Raw genomic sequence first — 17,869 nt, 5'->3', positions numbered from 1 at the left:
TTTAGTTGGGGGTTTGTTTGTTTTTTGTTTGTTACATTTCCTTACCTGCTCATTCCCCCCTGTATTATGTGATCTTTTACACAACATAAAAACCACCTCTGGAAATCTAGTGGAAGTTTAGCACTGATTTCCATTTTAACTGTTTCTACCAAAAGAGTCCATTTGCAACCCTGTTCACATGGAAAATTGCAGGAGTTTTGTGTCGTAACTGCACATGACGAACTCTTAAGGTGGCACCCCAGCATACACGTTCTTTCCCACCGTTTAAATTTAGCATTGCATGGTGGTATGCTGATTGAAAAGCCCCAGTTCTATAAATGCTAAAACGTAAAAGGAACATAAGAAATCTAGCATTATAGTCAAATTAACAGAAAAAACAACATGTCTGAATGCAGCCTTGATTAGCATAGGTATCAGCCTCTCCCCGTGCATATGCACCCTTATATATAGCTGTCCAGTTGTTCTTTGTCCCCATATTTTTCCATGAGGCCTGAGTCTTAAGCTCTGCAAGGGCCATTGATGGCTGAGGCCTGGTCTGTGGTGATGCTGGGCCTTTTCTCTCATATTACTCTCTAGTTGTGGAATTCCCTCTCAGTGGAGATATAACTGTTCTCATATTGTCAGCTTTTCAACATACTAGGGAAATGATTTTTTTTTCCTTTCCAGGTTTTCAGGGATATGTGAGCTTAAGGGTTGGTCTGTCTGCAGCAAAATTGTATATATTACTCCCCGCCGCCACCAATACTTGCTGCTTTATAGTTTTAATATTACTATGTGTTGTATATTATTGGAATATTTGTTTACCACCTTGGGATCCTTTGGGATGAAGCACTGTTAAAAAACAATTAACCAGAATAACCATTTTCTTCTGGTTTTTGACAAAATCAAGTAGAAAAAACACTTCCCAAATCAACTTTGCAATATGCATGCATAACTTGTTGCAACCCATCAACATGGAGTTTGTGGGTGCATGGTTTTGGATTTTTGAACACAGAACCCCCAGAGCCCCTGAACCATGCCTTTTCAGTGCCGTACACATTTGGAGTCTGGCATACATGATGGAACAGGCTGTGCCAGCGAACTCTTCCTGGGAGAGTTCTTTTTCTTGGTTTGCCCCGGCCCAGCCTTTCTGGAGAAGAGGGTAGAAAGGCAATGCATCTCCCCCAGGGGTTCTTGCAATCCTTTGGTCCTGCCAGCCTTCCTTTTTATGCTGCTTTTTTCTCTGTGCCTGAAATGGCCCCCCGATGAGCGTGCCCGTGAATGTCTTGAAAAGGAATTGGCAGAAGATGAATTAATCTCACTGTACCCTTGGTTTTATTAGATTTCTACTAGAGCCTCACTATGATTCTCTAACCCAGTGTTTTTCAACCACTGTTCCGCGGCACACTAGTGTGCCGCGAGATGTTGCCTGGTGTGCCGTGGGAAAAATTGAAAAATTACTTTATATATAGTCAATATAGGCACAGAGTTAATTTTTTTAACATTTTCTAATGGTGGTGTGCCTTGTGATTTTTTCATGAAACAAGTGTGCCTTTGCCCAAAAAAGGTTGAAAAACACTGCTCTAACCCCCCACCTCCACAATATCTTTATAGACCAAAGATGTCCAGAAGGCAATGGATGACAAAAGATTTGATGAAGCAATTCAGCTCAGAGGGAGGTAAGAGATGTTTCTGGGATCTGGATGGAGATTGAAATTCCTCTCATCTGTTTGTTTATATTAACATTTAAAATAACAATAGTTTTGAAGGCAAGTCTTGCTGTAGACCTTTGGTATTTAGTAGCAAAGACAAGAACTTGTTACTCATTTGTTCAGTTCTCCTTTCTTAACATTTCCAAGGTGTTTTTTCATAGGAAATGTGAAGTCAGGTACAAAAAAAGCATTGAAAACTCCTCTAATATTATAGAAGTTCTTCACCTATTTTTTCCTGCCCATAGAGAAACTCTGACTCCTCACCCCATAGCCATTATTCACAGTCTGAGGAAGTCTCTAGATATTTAGTGGATCTGTGCTCTTTTTTCAACATCTGATGGCCAGTCAAATTTATTGTGAACCATATGATCAAAGCTGATGGTTACTTTTCCTTCATTTTCCTTTCTACTGCAATCCACTTGGCCCATCTCCTTGACATTAATAGCAACATGGGCATCTTAAATGTCTAACCTTGTTTCTTCATGGATCATTAGTTCACGAGAATCAAATAAATCTCACACATGTTTTGGATTGCGAGCAGTTGGTTTTCTTCCTGTTTTAACCCAATTCTGCTACTCCTTGGGTGGACTTACAACATACATACATACTATGTATGTTCTGGTCACTCATTCAATGGCAGGATCTCTCCATAACTGTATAGTGTTACAGGAACTAATATGGGGGGCAGCAGAATTATGCAAAATGTTGTGGTGAGAATTAGTTCTGTTTAGGGTTCTAGCCACTCAATTCCACCATTTCCCTTTTCTGCTGCTCTTTTTTCTCAGAGTCTGTTGGCTTTCCATGGCTACTGCACACATTTAGCCTTCATTGGGCTGTTTTTGGAGTCCTTCCTTAGGGTTCCCATTTTTCAAGGTTTTTTGTACTTCTGTGTACCTTGGGTTTTACCCTCTCTCATGCATGGATGGTGCCATTTTGGCTATGTAAGTAATGCCACTGAAAGTCTAGACATCAAAGATAGAGGGAATTTTTTGACCAGTATTCTGGTTGTGCCACTCTTTAAGTAAGTCCTTAATGCTTAAGGAAGGAACTGCAGGCTAACACTTTTTCCTGTCACCTATAAGACAGTGTCACAGTGACTGCTATAGCAGACTCAAGACTTAATTCAGCCTATTTTGAAAACAGAAACATAACATTGAGGAAATGACTGAAAAGCAGTTGCAGCAAAACAAAGCAATAATTTATTCTGTACACAGTGGGGAGGCAGCCTTCCCCACTTAGTGCCATCCAAAACATCTGGAGGACACCAGATTGAGCAAAGATGAGGAACTTGTGACTTTCCAGGTGTTACTGGACTTTTGCTTCAATCATCCCTGACCACTGCCCATCCTGGCTGGGCCTAATGGTACTTGGAATACAACAATAGCTGAAGGAGTCCAGCCATAGCTAAATTCCCCTGAGAATTAGGAAGCCTGCTTTAAGTGATCTTCCTGGCAAGGAGACACAGGAGTAGCAATTTAAGACTGTTTTTGGGAGTGCAAATATTTTTGTGTGCATTTTTTGTTTAAACAAATATAAGTGAAAGGTCTGAGCATGCTTTAAGATGCATGGGTAGAAAATTCACTTACTTTAATTGAAATAGATGGAAGTTTCCAAAGGTCAGCACTTTCAGGCAAAAGCTAAATTAAATTTGAGAAGTTACATCCACAATGCACTTTAGTGATGATACATTTTCTGGAAGAAGAAGAAGAAGAAGAAGAAGAAGAAGAAGAAGAAGAAGAAGAAGAAAATAGGTTCACACTTCAAGGTATTGTGCATCTTAGGAGCACTCTGGAGTCCAAAGTAAGAAAGAGAAGAAACTTTCTCTCTGTCTCTTAGACTTGGCTTTGGTGGTTTCTTACGATGAAAGATTACCAATATAATTGTGGGCTTGTTTTACCAGGAGTTTTGAAAACAACTGGAACATTTACAAGCTTCTTGCACACCAGAAGCCTGCAAAGGAAAAGGTGAGGAAACGAAAGAGAAGCAGCTTTTGTTCTGCAGGTTTCTTGCATTGTGAAAGGGATAGCTGTTATTTCTTTTGCTGCTTTAATGTTTTCATATTTATCATGGTCTGTTGTTTGTTGTAAGCATGTTGCTTTTGTTATTAATTTGTTTTTGTGAGCTCCTTGTAAGGAAAGTTTTTGAAAAAGCCACCATTAAATAAATAAATAAGTTTGTGTGCACAAGCACAAATCAAAAGCCCCAAGGCAGCAGGAAGCAGGTCTCAAGAGGGTGCATCTGGAAATTTAATGATGGAGGGACCTATGCAATGCTGCCGCTCCAAAAAGGACTTCTGTGTGAAATGGAACTTCCTCTCCTGTCCCCACCAGCCCCCTGTACACCCTCAAAATTATATTGGGGGACCCTCCAGAGCAGATTTTGGGAACTCATCAGGGCAGGAAAGGAAACAGAAGTCCTGTTGCACTCGTGGAACCCTGCTGGCACAGCATTGGATACAATGCAAGGTTTAAAAAATGTTCACAAAATGCACGTGCATTCTATGTTCACAGACAGTAAAAGCAATGTCTTCCTGACATGTAATCACTGTGTGTGCTAGAATCCACACTATATCCAATAAAGGTTTCCAGTACAGTATAGTCACGAAGGAAGTGCTATCTCCCCCTCCCATTTGCAGATGCTCGCAGCCTCTAAGCAGTTGCTTGCATGCCCAGCCTTTCTCGATAGAGGTCAGATGTTTCCTTACAGACCAAGAAAGAGCTGCCATCTGTACTGGAAAAGGATCTTGGCCTGTTTTGCTCAAGGGTCAAACAAAGGAATGCAGAAGCAACCTCTGGTTTCTACAGGAAATACCAACAGCCCTCATGTGTGCTTCATCCCAAGGACATAGGCAGCAGTGCCATGCCTGACTCCCTGAGCCGCCTGAACAGAGGTGCAAAGAGATGGAGAGGGCAGGTGGGAGTAGGACCTAATGCTGCTGCTGCTGCTGCTGCTATATGGAGCTCTGAACTCCTTGCACAAGGTGGAGGACCCATAGAAAAACTTGACCCTCTTCTACAGCCAAAAGTTAGGCAAAGACTTTGTGAACTGTAACTGTTATGTTGATACATGGTCTTCCTGTCATTTCTTTTAGATCAGGGTAGTCCAGTGTGCAGCCTTTTTTGGCAGCCCTCAGCAACATTTGAATCACCCCCCGCCAGCCCTCATGCTACCTTTCCAAAGCTGGGTAAGTGAGGCTCTGGACTTTGGGAAGGAAATGCGAAGCTCTGGCAGGGACCTAGAGTCCTCCTGCCTCCTTCCCAAATCCTAGGTGGTGCTTTCCCAGCTTTGGGAAGAAGGTAGGAGGACTCTAGGACCCTGCCAGAGCCTCGCAGTTCCTTCCCGAAGACTGGTACCTCACTTAGCCAGTTTTGCGAAGGCAGTGCAAGGACTGAGGGGGGTGTTAAATTGTGGCCTAGTTCCCCCCCCCCCACGCAACAAAGCAATGTGCAGCCTGTGGGTTCTTTGACAAAGTACTCTTGCTGCCCGCTTGGTATGAAAAGTTGGACCACCCTGTTTTAGATGGTTATGCAAGGAAGTAAGGCACATCTCAGCCAAGGCTACTCAGTATCTTGTCTGAAGTCCTCAAAATACTTACCTGAAGTATTGTAGGACAAGGAAGTTGCACAGTGTCCTCTTACATAGCTTGCTTTGTAGCAGAGGTACCTCCTCTGAGTGCTGACAATGACTTCTTCCAGCTGTTTATTATCCGTTTCTGTTCCGGGCAGAGCAATTTCAATATCGCCATTCTGAATGTGGGAGCCCCTGCAGCTGGCATGAACGCAGCAGTCCGGTCAGCTGTGCGCGTTGGGATCTGCCAAGGCCACACAATGTATGTGGTGAATGATGGCTTTGAAGGCTTGAGCAAAGGACAGGTGAGTCTCTCTAATTGGAAGGGAGGACGTCCTCCCTCCTGTCGGACTACTAGTCATTCTCATTTCTTTGTAAACTAGAACATCTACAGGGCAACATTCATTTGGAACTCCAGCTGCCATTTCTGCTGCAAAACTGGCACCATGACTTATGAATTTCTGATGGGGTAGGTGAGGCAGAGTTGGTTGTAACAGGAAACAAAATATCAATTTGATCTTTCTTCTTTTAAACCATGCTGCTTTCACTTTCAAATCCAAGGTTTGGAGGACAACCTGGTGCAATGCAGTTGGGAATGATTGGGCAAATCATGAGAGGTCTAATTAAATGTTTCCTCTCGTAGATCCGAGAGGTGGGCTGGCACGATGTCGCAGGCTGGCTAGGGCGTGGAGGATCCATGCTGGGGACCAAAAGGTAGGTTGACATGACAGAGTGGTTCTCTGCAGATGGGGAGAAATTGCAGGACCAAGTTCAAAGAGGGCATGATACAGGTAAAACCTTCCAAAAGGTCGGTACATATTACGTAGTGTGTAGTGAGCATGCAAACCTGCAGTTCTCACATGCAATCTGCCACTCAGTTCTAGGGACCTTTTGTTCTAAAATGGAATTAGTTTATTGTCTCAGGGGGTGCATAGCATAGCACAGCAGTTTCACATAATTGTCCTTCACCTAAAACAGAACAAACCTTTCCCGACCTTTCATGAAGGTGATCAGGGATGTATCACTGCTTAATTTATTATAGAACTATTGTAATTTAAGAATTCTCACCCTGCAGCTTATCTTGCCTCTGCCTTCCAGTTGTAGAAATTAATTGTTTGTGTGATTGTTTTTCCTGTATGATTTATTCTTAAAAATTGCTGGCCACTGTCAACATATTTCTCTGAAAGGTCTCTTGATAACATACCAAGCTTATGACAGTCAGTTTTTCTATGTACTCATCCTTTGCTATTCTATATTCTTTTCTTACCATGATCATCCCATAACCAACTTTCTCCATAGGCACTTTCCCCCTTTAACATTCCAGTGTCATTTGTCTTCTTCACTTCTTAGAAGTAAACCTAAAATTGCCAAGCTTCTATCTTATTTTTTCAGCTGTTGGAAATGGAAAGTGCATGCCTGAACTTCTTGGACAGTCATCATGCTTCTGTATTATCTCTACAGGATCCTTCATTATTGTTAGTTCATGGCCCTTTGAAGATTTTATTTCTCTCTCATAGAATGCTTTATCTGCCTCTCCTGAATGTTTTGGTGTTTTATGATAAGCAAGCATAATATGTTCTGCTTCCTACTTCCTTGCCAATTCTTCATTGTCTCATTTGGAGGGCTTCCAAAATAGTTATGCAGTGTGGAATTGCCATGCTTCATTCTCTTCATTTCTTTATAGGCCACCCACATGCTGCAAGTCTTAAAGTGGGAGGATCACAATGGCTTTTGCAAGGTTCCTCCCCCACTTCCCTTTTAAGTCCCCTGCCTCACTCTAACTGTAAAGGTTAGGGGGGCCTGCAAAGGCTTTTGGAAGCCTCTTCCTGACCCCCGCCTTAATATTGGGGTGAAAGGGATTTTTGACAATTGGGCAGTCCTGTCCACCTGTCAGTCATGTGATGTCATAATGATGCCATGTGCTTGATAGGTAAGTGACCCCATCCACCTGTCAAATTTGACCCACAAGGCAGATCTTAATAAGGATCTCATTGGTGAAGCCAAAAAAGATCCCCACCCCTGCTTTAGGTTGATAATCAAGTTGTGGAATGTTAGGAAGGGTGAGTCTTAAATGTTGCGAACTCTTGGGTTTGCATAATAATGTCATGAGACTTGAGTCCCATCAGGCAGGAAGCATTATCTCATCCAAATTGCTCTCCTTTCTAGTAAACAGGACATGGGGACCTAGTGAGCTTGCCATTTATTCCTGTGGGCTCTTACATTTGTGAGGGCTTGAAATGTGATGGCAATGGTGATGATTGCGTCTGAACCTGATGGGGTCTGCGTGCATGCAAATACTCATCTATAAATTGCACGTGGGGCAGAGGAACTTAAAATGTGTACTGCAAGTATGAATTTGGATAATGTTCACCAGTTGCACACTTGCCATAAAGTGCATGCGGCCTCTACAATAACTGGTTTATTTAAACTGATAATGAATGCAAAACCAGATCTGCTACAGACCACAAGTTTAATTGGACTGTTTCACCAGTCAAGAAACCCTGTGGAATTCAGTCCTCCAGAGATTTCTCTTCTTATGGTCCTTGGTCTCAGCTGTGCTGTGTTGGCTTAACAGATAATTTCCCTGTATATCCTGTTGCTGTATCCCAGGGGTCGGCAAGCTATGGCCTGCAGGCCAGATCCGGCCCAATTGCCCTCAGGATCCGGCCCGCGGACGGTCCGCAGATTGTGTGGATTCCTTCGTTGTTATTTTTTTCTGTGCCACCATTTTTGGGGGGCACCATTCCCCCCCACACACACACACACCGCGGCATTTCCTCCATCCCTCCTTCTGACTTCTCCCCGCCTTGTGTAGAGGAGGAAGGGAGCTGGCTGAGCTCCATTTTGGGCAGCCCTCTCCAGAGCCAGCCAGCCCTTTCGGGCCGCTCATCCCTCCACCGCCACCGCCGCTGCCACCAGCCTCTGCCGCTCACAAGGGCAGGCACAGGAGCCACGGCTGGCAGAGCACAGCACCTCTCCGGAGCCAGCCAGCCCTTCCACTGGCAGCACCATAGGTAGGCAGGGGGAGGGGAGGGGCTGGGGGTGAGAGGGGGAGAGAGAGAAGCCCCCTCCACTGGGTGTGCCCATGTGCACGGTATGGCCTGCCACAAGGTCTGGGATGGTGAACCGGCCCCCTCCAAAAAAAGTTTGCTGACCCCTGGTGTATCCCATTGCAGAGACTGTATGGCTGGAGCAGTCACAGGTTGCAAACATGAACTCATTTGCAAATCATTTACAAGGCCATTGCAAATGTAACAGTTTTGCATGTTACATCTTTACCCTTTCCTGTACTGACTCTGCTTCACTTGTGCAATATTTCTTAAGGGAGTGTGATAAATAGAAACTGAAGTAACCACCTGCTATGTGAACTGCCAGGATTATATTCCCTCACATAGACAGCCTCGTTTCTGCTTAGTTCTGCAGGTGAAGAGTGACCACAGACCTTTATGAGCTATCTGGCTAAGTTCTATTCTACTGGGCTTATCTGAACATAAGAGTCTTTTCCAGAATATCTGGACTGTACTCTTCAATTGTTAGCATGGCCAAAGTGGGAGGAAGTTGGTTTAATAAGCATGTTTCCTCTTGATGGTCAGTAGGCCATTCATTTTGCAGGAAGCAATACAAAGGGCACATTGTTCCTAAACGACTTGCACTTGACAGTCTGTGGGAGTGGGCCTGTCTGTCTGCTCCCTTGGCAAAGAACATATCCTATCAAAGGCTGGCAGTTGGTACATGCCCTATCTTGCCTTTATGCTGTTATTTGGAAAGTAAGGGAGCAAATTAAATGTGGAAGATTTCAAAGGATCTATTTGCCTGTTTCATGGAACTGGTGTCTCCTCTCTTTTCCTTCACTGTGCTGAGACAATCCTATTCTTAAGCAGGTTCGGTAAAGCTGGAAGAGGCAGGCATCGTGATGCAGCTTTTCTAACAACTTGTTTTGTTCTTGTTTTGCCAGAACTCTTCCCAAGACATGCATGGAAAATATTGTCGAAAATGTCCGGAAATTTAACATCCATGCACTGCTGGTTGTTGGAGGATTTGAGGTGTGGAGAAGTTCATTGGACACTTTCAGATTTGAATGAGAAATGCCTCTCTCCTTTTCCTAAAAATCTGGTCCAGGCATGATTGCACTGATGTTGGTATTTCAGTGTGTAGACAGACCGCAGGGCTGGAATTATACCCCTGTTTTGCTGCAGCTCAGTCATAGAGCACGTGCCCTTTTTAACCCCATCCACTTCCAAATTCCCCATCCCAATTCCTCCTCCTTTCCACCTTTCTTCCACTCATCACCTAAATAGCCCTCCCATATTCCCCATCATCATCTCCAAATGCCACCTTAACCACTCCCCTGCCAGTTCCACTTACTGCTTGTCCAATTCCTCCTTTCTCTTCCCCACAGCCACCAAAGAACTAAAACTGTCATATACAGAAACCCTTCTTCCCCACACCAAGGGTTTCCTGTAAACCCCCCCCAATCTTGTACTGCAGACATGAGTTTTCCTTTTTCTCCCTGCCCCCCCCCGCCCATTCTCCTTCCGCTACTCCTGCCTTTTGACCCTTGGGAAGCAGCCACGGACTAGGTTAAGTACAGTATATAGTGAGATCTATAGAGTTAGTCTCTTTTTGGTCTCTTTTCATAGTAACTTTTGTTTCAACAATTGCAATCCTGTTTAGTAAACATATGCTTTAAATATGTATCAAAAATACCTCTGGACTGATAGATACCCAGTTTCCAAGGGTTCATTTCAAGGTCATGACTCCTGCCCAGCTCAAGAGAGTCGATCAAAATTTTGATTTAAGATGCTCAGAGGTGTAAAATTTCTTTTTATCTTGTACTTCTTGCAGCCCAGTGCTTAGGCTTGGGTATGTGGCTTACATTTCTGCCACTCTTGTCTTTTGCAGGCATATGAGGGAGTACTACAATTGGTAGAAGCACGTGGGCAGTATGATGAGCTTTGCATCATTATGTGTGTGATTCCAGCCACCATCAGCAACAACGTCCCGGGCACTGACTTCAGCTTGGGTTCCGATACAGCTGTCAATGCTGCCATGGAGGTAAGATGGGTCTATCCAGCAGCCACAGAATGCCGGGAACTAGGCATGTGGGGAGATGAATTATGTAACCTTTCTTTCATCAGTGTATTTCTATTGCATGTATCAGAAATGTTGGCAAGAAAGATAGAGGAGGCAGGAGATGGAGCAGGGGAGTAATACCTGCCCCAGAATGGTAGACAGAAACTCTGCTTAACACTTGGACAACTAAGCATCCTTTTCCTTCCTCCCCAATCTATAGAGCTGTGACCGCATCAAGCAGTCCGCCTCGGGCACAAAAAGACGTGTGTTCATTGTGGAGACGATGGGTGGTTACTGCGGCTACTTGTCTACAGTGACTGGCATTGCAACAGGAGCTGATGCTGCCTATGTCTACGAAGATCCTTTCACCATTCATGACTTAAAGGTGTGCTGGTGGCAGAATTGAGCATGTGAAGTGAGGTGGCACAGAAAGATGGTTTCCTGGCATTTGTGAAATGTGCAAAGGGCAGGCGACTGGGTGATAATTGGGGGTGGATGAGGAGGGAATATGGAAAAGAAGATGAATCCTGGTTGAGGAAAAAAAATCCAAACTTCAAATCAATGCTTATCAGGAACCTATAAGTTGTTATTGATTTGTGTACTTCATGTTACAGCTCTCCCCTTTCATAAGAACTTGCATGAAAGTGACCTCCCAATTTTTCTCACAGGCTCATATAAGTTCAGCACAAACAGTTGGGCCTGGTGAGCATTTAAGGTCCCCAACCCTAATCTGTGGGTTGCCATCTGATTGGATTTTATTCTGATCCTGATCTGATTTTAGGATGTATTTTAATTGATTGTCTGATTTTATGTTAATGTGTTATACATTTGATGTTAGCTGCTCTGAGCCCAGTTTTGGCTGGGGAGGGCGGGATATAAATAAAAATTATTATTATTATTAAGCAATATTTGAAAAAGCAAGACCTAAATTACATATGTAGTTCTATAAAATGCAGACATCCTCTCTTACATAAGTAATGTTCCATCTGTGAGAAGACTGTGAAGTGTTCCCAAAGAATCCTGTAACTTATCTGGATATTGGAAGTGTAGGTGAGATGAACTGGCTGAAAGAGAGAGGAGATATTTGGACCACCTGTGGTGGTGATGCCCATCATGACAACTCGTCTGTCTCCTTTTACAGGGTAAATTTAAAATGAGGCAGAATGAATTATCCCTCTGCCACCCTTTTCCGCTACAGCAAATTTTGGCTCCAAGACAGTCAGGGTGGAATTCAAAGTAGCTCTGTTACATCAGGCAAGCATTTTGCTTGCTTGATGCAACAATCTCTCCTCTCCTTAGACATGCCTTATACAGGCATTTATGCTAGCAAACTCCTGATCATAGAACAAGAGCAAGATATCATCTGATGTGACCACTTCTCCAAGCTTGGCTATTCCATCTCTGATTTTTTCCATTCTTGTTCTGAGGGGAGCCTTTTGCCTTTGCCATCTTTGCTGGCAATGAATACACTCAAGCTATAAAATGGTTTACTTGAAGACAGCCTTCTGCAACCTAGTGTCTTGCAGATATTTCTGACTACAACTCCCATCATCCCTGGTCATTGGCCAGGCTGGCTAGGGCTGATGGGGATTGGTGTCCAGCAGCATCTGCAGGGCATCAGATTGGGGAAGGCTGGCTTACACTGATCTCAATGGAACAAATGCAGCAAACTGTTGTTCATATAAATGTGTTGCTATCAAGAACAACAACAGTGACCAAGATTATTTAAGTTGCTAAAACATTCTGTTTCCCTCCTAGTTAACCTTTTCTTTTCACTTGTTCATTGCACTTAATGACTGTTGATTCTAACACAGTCAGACGTGAGCAAAGCATTTATAGTCTTATCTAATCACATTCTCTCTGTAGCTCAGAAGTGACATTTCCTTCTTCCCTTTTCTGAAGAGCTTAGTTTTCTCTTGAATCAGCAAAATTTGTTCCAATGAAAACGATTGGTCTTTGTGTCTTTTCAGGCAAACGTTGAACATTTAACTGACAAAATGAAAACAGACATTCAGAGAGGCTTAGTATTGCGGTGAGTTGCGGAAATGGCTCTGAAATGGCTGTGCTTCAGTTCTTGAAGGAGATGGAAATCTTCAGTGTCATCTGGGATTGAAATAACTTTTATCTCCGTACTGTGAACGCACAGTTTTATATTGAGTGTGCCAATGCTATGGCAGCAGCTCTTTTAAAAAGGCTGAGACGGTAGCTGAAAAAGCCATAAAGAGATTTGGGGCTCAAAATGGGTTCATCAGACTGTCTTTTTCAGACTGTCTCCTTCAAGAAATGAGGGAGCAAGTGATGTGCTCAGCAGAGGGAGCGTACTATGCTGTACAAGATCTGTGATAGGAGCATCTATGGCCCTCCAAATGATCCTGGACTCACAACTCCCAGCAGTCCCAGTCAACATGGTCAATGCTCAGAGATGATGGGAGCTGGGGTCACTGGTTCACTGCCTCTGAACTATGGGAAGCATCAGCTAATAGTGCAGGATGCCATCACCTGCTCCTGGATCACAGGGTCGGCACTGTTCTCTGTGACTCTGCTGACCCAATCCCTGGAGTATTGCCAAGACTTGCATCTCTGTAGCATGGGTGAATAGTGACTCAGCACAAATGAAGGAATTGCAGCCTAGAAACCTCCGAAACACTGAAAAGAGATGGATGGTTTTAGAAATGTGATGAGGTTGGGCTTGGCTCCCTGCCGGGATGGAGATCTTATGGATTCTACCGCAATCCTGCAGAAAAAGGGCAGAGGAGATTCCGTAAGGCTAGTATAGGGGAGACAATAGTTTTGCCAGTGCTCAGTAGCTGGCTACACTGTCACTGGTTTAGTTCTGCTTCCTTTGTCTAAATTTTGTAGGCATTTGCCTGAAACCCAGTTCTCTGTGTAGTCCTAGCAGAGCAAAGTGTTAAGAACATTCAATCCCGCAAACTTTTTGGATCATAAAGGACTCTTCTCCAAAGCTCTTATCCCTGGCGTTGTTAACTTGTGCAAACAAACTCACTTCATTTTTATTTTTATTTCCAAAAACTGTCTTTCCCTTGTTTTGGAATTAAGATAAAGTGTGTGTGCAGAATTAAGAACCTCAGAAAATATTTTTAAAAGCTAAAACATATATCCTGAAAAACCCAATAAAAATGCAGCATACAATCAGGAACCAGTCACTGAAACAAGATCAAGAATGAGTTAAGAATGAGTGGCCCGGGTGTGTTTCATTGGATTTCTACCAAGAAAGCCCCACCCTTTATTCTTGTTGTGGAGCAGGGGATGAAACCTGAAGTGGGGCCATCCTTATGAAATCAGAGGGCAGAAGGTCTTGTATGGAAAAAGCAGTGTATAAAAAACACAAGACTCCTCCACCCAGGGCTTCAGCATTTTAAATCATTTGGGCCCGGGGTGCCTTCTATGCTGTATTTTCTGTGAGAGATACAGTCATGCTCACTTAGTGCATCAAAGGGGGTGGGGGGAGGGACTGTAGCTCAGCAGGTAAAACACATACATTTCATGCAAAAGTCCCCAGGTTCGATTCCCACCAGGGCTGGGAAAACGCTCCTGCCTGAAACCCTGAAGATCCACTGCTTGTCATGTGTCAGCAGCACTGAGCTAGATGAACTGAGAGTCTGACTTGGTATTATTAGGCAGCTGCCTGTGTTTTAAAGTGGTTTCTCCCTTTTGCTGTCTTCTTAGCAACGAGAAGTGCCACGAGCACTATACCACCGAGTTCCTCTACAACTTATACTCCTCCGAAGGGAAAGGAATATTTGACTGCAGGATCAACGTCCTAGGCCACCTCCAACAGGCAAGTAGGGCTACATATTAGGTAGCCACAGGGCAGTGTCAGGCTAAGTCACTTCTAATGGATTAGAAGATTAGTGGTGGAGAGAAGGCAGGCAGGCAGATATTAACTGGGGAAAACAGCAGAGCTTTTGTTTGAGAGTTTGTAACCGGAATACTTTTTGTCTTGCATGAAAACACTCATCAGCTACTTCTTCCATTCAGGGCAGTAGGGTACATGCCAAGGTCCTGTTTTCCTTCTTTCAGCTGACCGGGGTTTTTTGTTTAGTTGTCATTGAACTATCTTCATTTTGCAGAAGAGGCTCAGTGGGATGGCCCCAGCAGAAGAACAGCTGGGCCTCCCTTGCAGCAGGAGTGGCATCATGGCCACCCTTTGGGCTCTGCCTTCATTTCCCTGTCTCTGTCTCTAGGGAGGTGCCCCAACCCCCTTTGACCGCAACTACGGCACCAAGCTGGGTGTGAAAGCTGTACTGTGGATGTCGGAGAAGTTGAAGGAAGTTTACCGCCAGGGTATGTTCAGAGAGGATCACCTTGAGAATGGAAAATATTCACCCCGGTGTTTTGTAATAGGGAAGATCCTCAGGAGAACTTTGGCAGAATGAAGTGAACTTCTTATGCACCATGCCTCCATCTGCCTGTCAACCACTTTTACGGTTGCTAATCAACTGAGCAGAGGGATTAAGGGAGTTGCGTGAAGCACCACTGCTCCTTTAGTAAGGGACAAATACCAGGAGGCTGCTGTGCACATGTGCCTTCCCCCTTACCATGAGAGATGGTCCATTCCCTGCCAGGATCTAGCCAGGACTGTGCAGGGTGGCACCCCAGGGAACCATTATAATTTGAAGCACCTTGCCTGTACCCAGGAGGATGCTGCCATCCTAAAGTGAGGCCTCCTTGGTGTGTTGTGCTTGTGCTTTGAAGCCACTTGATGCTCTGTGGGGACTGCTCATGAGACCAGCTTTTCAGTGTGTGCCCATAGTCATTGAAAACAGTATGCAACTTATTTTCTTGAGTCCCGTTGACTTGCTGGGGTTCTAGGAGCCTCTATAGCTGCTGGCTCTCTGCCAAAGACCACCAGGGTAGCCACATCCAGGCCTTCTCAAGTAATGGTGAGCCGTTTGGTTGACATCAGAACTGCTCGGCACCACACGTAAAAGTCCTCTCTGTTTCCACAGGCCGGGTATTTGCCAATTCTACCGATTCTGCCTGTGTGATAGGCCTGAAGAGGAAGGCTGTGTCATTTAGCCCTGTGACTGAGCTCAAGAAAGTCACAGATTTTGAGTAAGTAGGCACCTCTTTTGCCATCTGCGTCACGGAATGTGAGATTCTGGGAGCAGGGAGGACACTTCCTGCCAGTGCTTTTCATGGAAAGGACTGGTGGGCAGAGCGGCTGTGAGGCGTTAACTACAGTTCTCTTAGTTCTGTTTTGTGCTTGCTTTCTAAGGGAAGTGGGAAGTGCCCAGATATTTTGGGAAATGGTGAGGTACTCTCTGTTTGCTGGCCAGCCTTGTGACTTGTTTGCCAGTGGGGACATTTTCATCCCTCCTGGGAGTCAAATGTTCAGAATTTAGCATACCGAGCATAAAAGTGAGCTGGGCGAGTTCCTTGCCTGCCTCTCCCTTGATGAATTCTTACTTAAGATATACTCCACAGCCACAGATGGGTGGAGGCTGTCTGTGAACAGGGATAAGGGCGGGCCAGTCTATTTCCGATCTGTGTCAGTTTCACATGTGTTCAGCCATATCCCCTCCCATTTCTGCATTAATCTCTCTGAGTTTTAAAAAACTTCAGGAGAAAATGTTTAAATAGTGTTTAAATATGTATATTTGGATATCTTTCCCCCACAACATACAAATTGCTGAAAGCTTTTCCCGTCAGAGACACACTTGTAATTATACCTTATCGTAAAATACACATTGTGCTACACTTTTTGAGCCTTCTGTGTTGTGAAGTTCAGCACAGAATCTGATCTGTACAACCCTCTGGGAGGTAGAGATCAGGGTCAATTCCTGTTGCAATTTGCAAAGATTTGAATGCCCCCAACTATGAGAGGGGAATTGACTTCACAGGTGCAGAGAGCTGCTCTTTTTATTGCTAACGACATCACGCATTCCAGGGCTGAGCCCCAGCTCAGATTGAACCCCGGTGCTGACTTTGCTTTCCCCCTCCTTTCTTGCAGGCACAGGCTCCCCAAGGAGCAATGGTGGCTGAACCTGCGCCTTATGCTGAAGATGTTGGCCCACTACCAGATCAGCCTGACTGAATATGTGTCTGGGAAGATTGAGCATGTCACCCGTCGCACGCTCAGCATTGAAAAGGGTTTCTAACTGCAATCTTCCCTTCTGCTCACCCCAGACTAGTTCTCCATTGTTTTTCCCTGCACACACCCACAACTCCCACCCCCCTTCCTCTGGCCTCCTCATGCCTTTTGAGTGCAGTGCTGGTGCCACTGTGAGCCTGCAGGAGTGTGACTGAGGCCAGCCTGGCTGACATTGCGGAATAGCTCCATACCCACTGCTGTATACTCCTCACTGCCTAAGAGGGTGAGTGTTCTTCTGTCCATGGCTCCCTCTTTGGAGCCTATTCACTCCAGGCAGCACATTCACTCCAGAAAGGTTCCATCCCTGTTTCCCAGGCTACTCTTATATTCAGACACTATTTAAAGAATCATGTACTCAGTAATCAGATGGACAATAGGGATTGGTTTTAGATTGATTCTGGGCCTGGTGCCACGGAGATTGCAGAATTCCAGAAGGGTGTCCCTTAGATGGGAGTCACAGAGAATGTGAGGTCCCAAAGTGCTTCCCCAACTTGGGGAGTGCTGTAAGGCAACGGATGGGTCTGATTTGGGACCAATAACTTCTGCCGCTATCATGTTAACATCCAGCACAAAGATCTTGTCTAGCAGAAGTATGTCAGTGGCATACTGCAAAGTAGCAGTAAGCAGTGGAGCAGCTCCTCTCTTCCCCTGCCCCCACCTTCTCTCACTGGGGTGATACATGCCAACCAGGACATGGCAGCATGTCTGAATGCTGGGCTGGGGTTGCCCAGTGTGTTGTGGATTTGCATGGGAAAACCCTCTTCTCCACGCTGTCTGACCGGTTTGACTGAGCCATCTTCCTGGCTAGAGCTGTAATGGTGGCACCCATTTTGCGTACTCTTCCCAATACACTTCTGTGAACTCAGTGTCCTGTGTTGCCTGTATTTGTCTGTGCCACAGCTTTGTGACTTCTAGAAGTACATTAAAAGAAATCAATGAACCAGGCCTGTGTGCATTTTCAGTTTGATTCTTTTTCCTGTTTGGGGAAACTGTCTCTGACCTCACAGCATGGCATGGGCTAACAGGAAAGATGCTGTTCTATGCTGGAAAGCAGCCTTATGCACCTTTAGTTCTCCATTGGGGGAGAAGTTGGAACATGATGGACAAGGGACAGAAAAGGTGATGGGTCTCCTGCCTCTAGTATCCTCACGATGAAGACATAAGAACATGGGAACCTTCTTTATACTAGATCAAACGTTGTCTGCTCTGGCTGGCCACAGCTTTCTAGGGTCTCAGGCAGATTCAGTCAGATGTCAAGGACTGAGCCTGGGACCTGCTAAGCCTGTGTCCTGAGCTATGTTGTTGTTGTTGTTCAGTCGTTCAGTCGTGTCCGACTCTTCGTGACCCCATGGACCAGAGCACGCCAGGCACGCCTATCCTTCACTGCCTCCCGCAGTTTGGCCAAACTCATGTTAGTAGCTTC

General features: G+C 44.9%; 1 protein-coding gene across 2 annotated transcripts in view; it reads left to right on the top strand.

Annotated features, from left to right (window-relative positions):
• The window catches only part of PFKL (phosphofructokinase, liver type), a 39,340-nt gene extending 21,951 nt beyond the window's left edge, over window positions 1-17,389 (top strand). For both annotated transcript variants that reach the window (XM_033150106.1, XM_033150107.1), the window contains exons 11-22: window positions 1,594-1,658; window positions 3,592-3,655; window positions 5,417-5,563; window positions 5,902-5,972; window positions 9,214-9,301; window positions 10,161-10,313; window positions 10,552-10,716; window positions 12,302-12,363; window positions 14,019-14,130; window positions 14,537-14,636; window positions 15,302-15,407; window positions 16,306-17,389. In XM_033150106.1, the coding sequence (XP_033005997.1) occupies window positions 1,594-1,658; window positions 3,592-3,655; window positions 5,417-5,563; window positions 5,902-5,972; window positions 9,214-9,301; window positions 10,161-10,313; window positions 10,552-10,716; window positions 12,302-12,363; window positions 14,019-14,130; window positions 14,537-14,636; window positions 15,302-15,407; window positions 16,306-16,453 (1,281 nt within the window). In that variant the 3' untranslated portion in view covers window positions 16,454-17,389. The remainder of the gene's footprint in view (window positions 1-1,593; window positions 1,659-3,591; window positions 3,656-5,416; window positions 5,564-5,901; window positions 5,973-9,213; window positions 9,302-10,160; window positions 10,314-10,551; window positions 10,717-12,301; window positions 12,364-14,018; window positions 14,131-14,536; window positions 14,637-15,301; window positions 15,408-16,305) is intronic.
• Window positions 17,390-17,869: the final 480 nt, after the last annotated feature.

This window comes from Lacerta agilis, chromosome 5 (assembly GCF_009819535.1).
Source record: "Lacerta agilis isolate rLacAgi1 chromosome 5, rLacAgi1.pri, whole genome shotgun sequence".
NCBI classification, from domain to species: domain Eukaryota; kingdom Metazoa; phylum Chordata; class Lepidosauria; order Squamata; family Lacertidae; genus Lacerta; species Lacerta agilis.
The sequence above is the reverse complement of the archived record's forward strand: the minus strand, read 5'-3'. Positions and strand labels throughout refer to the sequence as shown.